This window comes from Leptopilina boulardi, unplaced genomic scaffold (assembly GCF_019393585.1).
Source record: "Leptopilina boulardi isolate dan_hultmark-lab unplaced genomic scaffold, ZJU_Lbou_2.1 LbouV2_51, whole genome shotgun sequence".
Lineage (NCBI taxonomy): Eukaryota > Metazoa > Arthropoda > Insecta > Hymenoptera > Figitidae > Leptopilina > Leptopilina boulardi.
In genome coordinates this window covers 2,804,202-2,813,365 of record NW_026137996.1, presented here as the reverse complement: position 1 = coordinate 2,813,365, position 9,164 = coordinate 2,804,202, and the positions used below count along the sequence as shown (strand labels likewise).

Below are 9,164 nucleotides of genomic sequence, written 5' to 3'. Positions count from 1 at the left end.
CATATAGTGTCACAAAGTCTTCATTATTAATCTCACAGATATTTTCTGACAGGCTTCGAAGTGACACACTTTTCCATTTTTTTTTTGGTCAGGGCTACTTTTTGATACTAATTTGGGCAAAAAGCTACTTTTTTCCAAAAAAAAGGTAAAAAAAAAATTGACAGAATTTAAGAATTTTAGTTTCTTTTGATTTCAAAAAGCCCGCCAATTAATGAAATTTATTATTGAACGCGTGAACTGCACTTTATATATGATTAGATGACAACTTCTCGCAGCTTGATTTAGTCATAAATGGCCAGTCATAACCTGTAATTAATGCTTTTATTCTTTTTGTCAATGCATAATTTATGAGTTATACCGGATTGATACAAATATAATAATAATTGTTATAATTAATTACTATTATAATTTATTACTAATAGGGGATGATTAGTAATTACTAATAATCAAAGTTGATATGTAACAAAAAGTAAATCGAAATGTAACAATTGATAGTTTTTTAAAAAATAATCAGGTGAAAGAAGTTGTTACTTTTACTCCTTAAAATGATGATCGTGTTATTAAAAAACAAATTGTTATGAAAGAACAATTACGTTTTATTATATGCAAAATGTTATGAATCAGTGCGTTTTACTTTCTAATGTAAAATATCGAGAAAAAGCTATTATATTTCCATGTTTCATGTTTATTTCAAAATTTAATAAAAATTTTGTGAATTCCTAATTCTAGTAATTTTTATTTTCAATTTTTTCGACAACAAAATATATATTCACTTAAATTTCTTACTTAAAAAACTAATTTACTTCATTTTTAATATGCTACTTTTTTTCAATTTAGAGGACACTTTTTTTCTTCAAAATGCTACTTTTTCACACTTTTTTTGGTCTCCTACTATAGACTTCGAAGCCTGCTTCATTATTATACTTCACATAATTGCAAAATTATCGAATGATCAAATTTTTTCTGGAATTATTATGGATTTCAATAATTTCTTTTCGAACTTGTATTATTTTTTTTTATATTGTAGGAGGGCAGGCTTGCCAATGGAAACTACCCACGAGGGCGTGTCAATCCTCAGAAGGAAAGTAAACGAGTAAGACATGTCCGGAAGGGTTGACGTGTAAAAGCTTTTGCCGATAGGACGGCAAACGCCGGCTGAGTTCGTAATTGCTTGATTACGTTATTTCAGCGAGTTGGCCTCCTCCATTAATGTCTGTCTCACAATAAACGTAGTAAATTGTCTCCGATTTGCGAAATTCACCACAAATTGTTGTTTTTTTTTTTTTACATCACAATTACATTAATAGAAAAACCTTGGCCAAGTTAAATATATATATATATATATATAATGATGAAAATTTGGAAGAAAAAAGTTTAAATTTTTTTTACCTGCAATTTTGTTAAATCCAATTCGGCAATTGATCTAAGAAGTTTGAGTCCTTGACTGGCGAGGGCTTTTGTTGGAGGCAATGGACCAATTTGATTTGGAGTTGGAGATGAGCCTTTCTGATTTTGTGATGTAAGAGCAATTGCTGCATAAAGTGAACCAATAACACCGGCAGCTTCTGTTGAGACAAGGCAACTTATAAGATGATTTTCTGCGGCTGATTGTTCGGAACTATTATTCTCTCCTGAATGAGTGATTTCATCCTGTTTAAAAACTCGTTTTAAATGACAACAAATACGTGACATGAGGTCATAGGAAGCTAAAAGAAGAGTTGAATCTCGTTCTTGATCCAAAAAAAAGTCAGTCTCAATCAATGCTCGACTGTGACGTGACACGCGATCCACAAGACCACCCATCACCAGATACCTGTAAGTCAAAAGGATTAGGGAAATTATATTCAAATTCCAAGTTTCAATTTTAGATAATATATATCAGTGCGGGATTTAATTCATTAGGTGTCAAATTATTGTCATTCATGGACCACCAAGCTATTGTTTTTTTTTCTTCTTCTTTTACTATAGGTTTTTCGAATTCTTTTTATTTTAGATTTTTTCTGCAAAAATATTGGTAATTACTACCAGATTTGTGAAAGTTTTTGGCTAAAAATTTTTTTTTTCATGAAATTGATTATTTTTATTTATAAATTGCAAGTACTGATCTGAATGATGTGAAGCTGACAGACTGTGAAATGTGCATATGGGAGAAGAGGAGAAACTATTGCTTAAGGGATAGCATGTGTGACGGCGTAACACGAGAGGATTATAACATCAGTGGGTAATTCTGCATAGAGTAAGAGTGAGAGAGAGAAAGAGAGTAAAAAAGTGAAAAAGACAGAAGTTGAGCGCGATGCTCATTCTATCGGGTTGTTGTTATTCATACACAAAAACATATATGTATATATATGGATGTTGTCTTTCTCGCCCCCCCCCCTTTTTTGGCCCAATAACCCCTGCTTTTTCTTCTCTCTTCTCTAGTTTTGGAGCCCCATAGTACACTAGAGTATAGGGTGCGTGCTGTCAGTGCGTATTATCGCCACCCCCTTTTACAACCTTGTATGTGAATTTACGCCTGTGCCCCAATACAAACACAAAAAGTGTAAAGCATATAGTATATATATGTATATGTCTGATGCATGAAGACCAACTGTCGTGTCTAATCATAACTATATATATATAGCTAAAAGCTAATCCTCCCGGTGTATCGTCGTGTTATCATTTACAAAAATTTCATTAAAATTTTTTTTTGATATTTGGATCAAATTAATCACAATTCATAATTTATTTGTAATCAATAAATATTATAAATTGTTTTAAAAAAGACTTGAGCACAGAAAATTAAAAGGTATTAAAATAAGCTGCAACACTTATTATTTTAATCCAATTTTGCTTATTTTAATTCATTTTGGTATTAAAATAAGCAAAATTGGATTAAAATAATAGCTTATTTTAATGCCTTTTAATTTTCTGTAAGATAAAATATATAAATTTGTGCGATTTTTCTTGAAAATAATATATATATACTTTATAAATTTTTATTTCGACTGATTTAAGAGAAACTGATTTATCTTCTATTTTTAATATTATACGATATCGTGTGAGACATATAAAAGTATTTTTGAAATCTTTTTAACTGAACTTTAAATTGAAATATTGCAAAACTGTTTTTTTCAAACACTCCGGGAAGTTTTGATGTTACAAATTCTGATATAAATTTATGAGACAGATTTTTGAAAACCAAGTTTAGATATTCCAAATTATAAATAACAGAAAACAGTTTTTTTTTTAATTATTCCAAAACCTGCGCTGAAAAAAAAACTTTATTTGATTAAAATAATCTTCTATATTTGACTATATTATCGCAAATAAATATTTATACTTGAACCAAATAATTTTTTTTTTGAATTAAATAAACTGTATTTGAACCAATAATTTCCGTATTTGAAACAAAATACCATTTAATTGATTCAAATAAAATAATTATTTGATACAAAAAAAATAAAGATTTATTTGATTCAAATCAAAATATATATTTTAGTAAAGTAACCGTAATTATTTGAATGAAATAAATTTTTTCAGTGGAATAATTTTTTGAAAATAAACTATTTTCTATTATTTTTATTTTATATTTACAATATAATTTATAATTATATTATTATTATATATTTATATTATTATATTATTATATTATATTATCATATTATATTATTATATTATATTATTATATTATAATAAAGAATATTTATTTAAAAAAAAAATTCAATATTTTTTTAGTAAATAATTTGATATTATAAATAAAGTTGAAATTTAAATGAATAAGACATATATAAATATCGATTATTGTTAACGTGATAAATAAACACTTAAGCTTCAGTTTCACTTGTAGTCGCGCGAACCAAGTAAGAAATACAATGGACGAACACGAACGAAAATATATGGGGGGGAGGGGCGAGTGTATCGATGTATACTTGTGATGATAGGTCGGGGATTAAATAAATTCGCTAAATAAATGCAACGGGATGCACAAGGCTTTTGGATTAGAATACTTGAATCATACTTAGACCACTTTCCTCAATGAGATATATAAGATTACGTGTGTGGCGCCCCAATACCCCGTATAATAACATGAATAATATTTCCAAAGGGGGAGTAGTTCCTATATATATATATATGTGTATACGGACTCGTGTCATTCGAAGTAATATTCCAAACCAGACAACACGAATTCGTTCCGCTCAACGATTGTTCATCCTGATAATACGATCTGACATATATTCACAGAAAATTACCCTCTAATAAAATGATATTTTAATATTTTTATTCTTTTTCAATCCGGGCTTACCTCATTAGTTGTGTTGTAAAAAAAATATTTTCCTGTGTGACTTGCAATATATGTCAAAAATTTTTTTTTTCAATATGAAAAATAAAATTTTATCCGACCCCAAAAAATTCTTTTGAAAAAGTAATTTTCAAATTTCAATAAATTGAGTTTTTGACACTGTTCTATAAATTTTTATTAAAAACAATTTTCTGAACTTTAATATAACTCTAAATTTAAATTAGTGAGAATTTATTCACTAATTTAAATTAATTCACAGAAAATTAAAAGGCATTAAAATAATAGCAGCTTATTTTAATGCCTTTTAATTTTCTGTGTTAATAATTAATTCAATTACTGAAAAAAATTATTTTATTCAGATAATTGGTTACTTAATTATTAAACAAATATTTATTTGTATCAAATAATTTTTATTTGGATCAAATAAACTGAAACCACAATAATTTCTGTATTTCAAACCAAAAATTGAATAAGATAAAAATTATAGGGTTTATCAAATCTCTATACATGGTCTTACGTCGGGGGGTAGAAGCTATATTCTTATACGTAAGATTTTGCCAAGTTTTTTTCCATTTGTATTGTTGTAATTTATTTCTTAATTACATTAATATTGTTAAAAACTTACGTAAGAAGGGGGAGGGGAGGGTTCGAAAAATCTTATGTATTACATTGGGATAGGAGGGGAGGGGGGGGGGTATAAATTATCCAAAATCGTCCTTACACTGCATAAACTAGCCGTCTTAAAAGTGCAAAAAACGTCTTGTTTTAAGACACATTTGGTGTCTTAGACTCGAAAACGTCTTAAAACAAGACGTTTTTTGCACTTTTAAGACGGCCAGTTTTTACAGTGATATATATACGTAAAATTAATGAATCGCCCCTTAATTGGTTCATAGAAATATTTATTAACACAGAAAATTAAAAGGCATTAAAATAAGCTGCAACGCTTATTATTTTAATCAAATTTTGCTTATTTTAATCAAATTTTGCTTATTTTAATTCATTTTGGTATTAAAATAAGCAAAATTGGATTAAAATAATAGCAGCTTATTTTAATGCCTTTTAATTTTCTATATTGGTAATAGTCGCAATTATTTGAGTATAATAATTTTTTTCCTGTGTATAGAAAAACTAATTTCTGGTATAAAATTAGTTAATTAAAAACTAATTTAAATAAGCGCATAAATTCTCATTAATAAAAAAAAACGAAATTGTTTTATTGAGAGTTAATAATTAGGATTATACTCTCGACTGTAACTTTAATTTGGGATTTAAATCTATTTAACCTTTACGAATGCGCGAGCAAAATGAATGAATGAATGAAATGCGCGAAATCGCATGAGGCAAGAGCAGGACAATAAAGTATAAAACGTGAAGTCCCTTATATATATATATATATATACCTTCAGCGAATATATAAAGATATGCACCCCTACGGGATGCTATGAAATAATCATATGGTTAGCTAATGGTGACCCAGGGGTAGTGATTGCCAGTCCAGGCGTGGATTCCCTTCTGCCTATATACAAGGGGTTTGGATACGGCAGTAATAAATAAATTCAATGTATTTGCTCCAACCCCCCACAAACATTCAATGATAGATCGTAATCTCGACCCAAGCCGACAGCGCGATGCTGATGCACTTGCACGTACTTCCGATTTCCGACCACTTACACATTCTTTTTTTTTTTTTTTTATTTTTTTTATTTTTTAATAATTGATGAATGAGTTTTACAAATACCAATATAATTATCCAACTTATTATCAAATAAATATTTTCTTGGAAAGTTATTTGATACAAATAATCTAAAATTTTTGTCATTTAGGAGTAAAAATCTGTAAATGGGAAATATAACTGAATATTTATAGGATTCTGACGAGATTTAAAAAAAAAAAAAAAGTGAGGATTGTTAAATTGACATATCAAGGATTGACAGGAGAGTGCTGTCACTTTCGTTTTTATTTTGTCTAGGTCTTTGGAGTCTCTCGATATCGATTGTTATATATATATATATAGGGAGGAAAATACAGAAGCACGTTGAGTGCAGTGTGGCGACGGCACACTTGTTACAATATTTACAGAGTCGTCCCTGAATCCACCCCTGTAATCGACCCCCCCCCCTTAGTCTGCGAGTGACAAGTGTCCTCTCTCTTTCTCTCTCCCTAAAATAAGATTCCACCCTCTCTCCCAAAATTCAACCCCAATCGTTTCAGGAAGTACATATTCTGAGAGGTGTCATCTTCTCTCAACTATATATGATATCTGCGTGCTATTATATTTTGCAGAGATGAATAAAAAGTATAAATAGAATTAAAATTTTCATTGTGAGAAAAAAAAAGTTGTACTTTTATTTCATGAATGAATTGATCGAAGTGTTATATTAGAGGGAAATTTGTTTAATCAAAATGAATTTGATAAATTTACAATATTTTATAATGTTGGTGTGAAATTTATTTAATCAAATCAATTTTGCACAGGTCTGTTCATAGCGAGAGGGTTGAATCGGCGAAATAAAGCTTGAAACAAGGTCAAATTGTCCAAGGCCTCGTCGAATTGGTAATTTATTATAATCCTGTGCTCCAACAGCCAGCAAGTCAGGATATTGCTACTTTGAGTTCGTTGACGCGTAATGCATTCACACCGGGATTTCGTCAGTACAGTATAGTGCCTCTTGCACCCCAAATATATATATATATATGGACAGCAGGATATGGTGTGGTGTTATATACGCCATAGTGGAAAAGCTGCATTGACGGGATGATTGGGTGATTTTAGAGGGGGTGAAAATAGAGAGAGAGAGAGAGAGAGAGACTGATTTTACATATAAATTGTGGACACGAACAACAATTGTAATGTACAAGAATTTTCGGCAGATGGAAAATTTATGTAAATTTTCTATTTTCATGAATTAATGCGATAGTAACTTTATACAATAATTGTAAAACCAAATTATAATAAAATCATTTAAACGAAAATTATTAATAAATCGCTTTGTATTAACTTTGAACTCTTCATATCTGAAGTTATATAGGACTATCCCCGCGCGGCTAATGATAATCACAATTTTCGACTAATACTATTACACTGAGAAAAAAGGTTTGAGCTGACAATCAAATATTTCATTTAATATATGTGCAACTAAAATTTTTTGGTTGACACAACTAAACTTTAGTTGACATCAACCAAAGTTTGGTTGAGACTACCAAATTCTTTTTCATTTTCTTATTTAGTCGTCTGAAACAAACTTTGGTTGTTGTCAACTAAAGTTTAGCTGTGTCAACCAAAAAATTTTAGTTGCACATATATTGAATGAAATATTTGGTTCTCAGCTTAAACCTTTTTTCTCAGTGTAATATATTGATCCTTAAATTGCGCATTGTAAAGATTAAATTAAAATTTTTTTTTTTCATATTTATGAAATAATAATTTTGTAATAATGAATTTTCAGCTGATATAATAGAGCGCATTTAAACTTTTTATGAAGCAATTAACTTGTTTTTTTTTATTATATAAAATTGACATATCAATTACAAGAGATTTTAGTTTTCCAATAAATAACATGCATAATTTAGTATAAATTGAAATTCGTTTTTATCCATAAAATAAATATCATAGTTTTTTTGCTTCCTCGTGGAGGAAGCTTTGTAGTCCTTTGGTTTATAAAAATTTTCAAAGTGGATCCCTTTTTTGTTTAGAAGATAACTTTAACTTAATGGATTTAGATAAAATTTGGTAGGCTCATTTATCATATTAATATCTCAAATCTGACCAAAGGATTTTAAAAAATTTTAAAAAAAAATAATTTTTATCATCTTTTTTCCGAAATTTTTTTTTTAATCGAAAAAATTTTTAAATATAGAAAAATTTAAGGTTATATATATATAATAAAATCGTATTCCTTACGTATACATTTGAGGTAAATTTAATAAATTAATGAAAGTTAAAAAATAGAAAATACACATTTTAGCTCAAAAATTTTGTATTTATTTAAATTCAAGTTGAAATATAAAATAATTGTGTTCCTTGCATTGAAACAAACCGATATAATTGTAAATAATTATAAATTATATATTATTTTTCATTAATTTTTAGAAATTTCAGCTAAAATGTGAATTTTTGATTTTTTAACGTCCATTAATTCTTTAAATTTAACTCAAATCTATATAGGTACTCATATGTTTATATTATTTTTGTATGTTTATTTCAATGTTAATGCTTTCTCCACGAGGAAGCAAATTTTTTTGCTGATCGTAAAGAGGAAGCAAAATGTTCATGTAATGAACATCTGAATTTACAATTTGTTTTTGTAGTTTTTGAAATTCTATCCGGAGAAAAATGGAAAAACGAATAAAGTAATTTTTACTATATATATATTTGAAAAGTGAAACGGAGTTTCTGCGCATTTCTGGCAATTTTTACTATTTTCGGATTATAATAAAAAAAAAAATAAATGTAGATTTATTTAAAAAGAAGAAAAAAAAAGGTTTGTCAAAGGACAAAAAGAGACAGAAACGATATTGATGTCGGTACAAAGTTATAGTAAAGCTCATTTACAAAAGTTAAACAAGAACATTTAGAAGGCTTTGTAATTAGTACCAGCCTGAAACTCGCTAAACGGTCGTTATATAGTGAAACAATAGAAAAGTTCAACAATGAATGGATTTAAAATTATAAATGAAAACCATCTTATTCATCGTCTACACCAAAGCTTAGTTAAACAGTGATAATTTCATCGTTGTATTTTTAAAGGTTTTTATTCAAAATTTCGAAACAAGTATATACATATATAAAAAATAAACTAGTTAAACAATAGCAACAATTAACACTCCATACTGAAAAATAATTTATTTGATTCAAATAATCGGTTACTAGACAAAATAA

General features: G+C 28.1%; 1 protein-coding gene across 1 annotated transcript in view; it reads right to left on the bottom strand.

Annotated features, from left to right (window-relative positions):
• The window catches only part of LOC127289757 (S phase cyclin A-associated protein in the endoplasmic reticulum), a 29,559-nt gene that overhangs the window by 8,036 nt on the left and 12,359 nt on the right, over positions 1-9,164 (bottom strand). Inside the window, exon 12 of the mRNA XM_051317884.1 lies at positions 1,390-1,813. Within this exon, the coding sequence (XP_051173841.1) occupies positions 1,390-1,813 (424 nt within the window). The remainder of the gene's footprint in view (positions 1-1,389; positions 1,814-9,164) is intronic.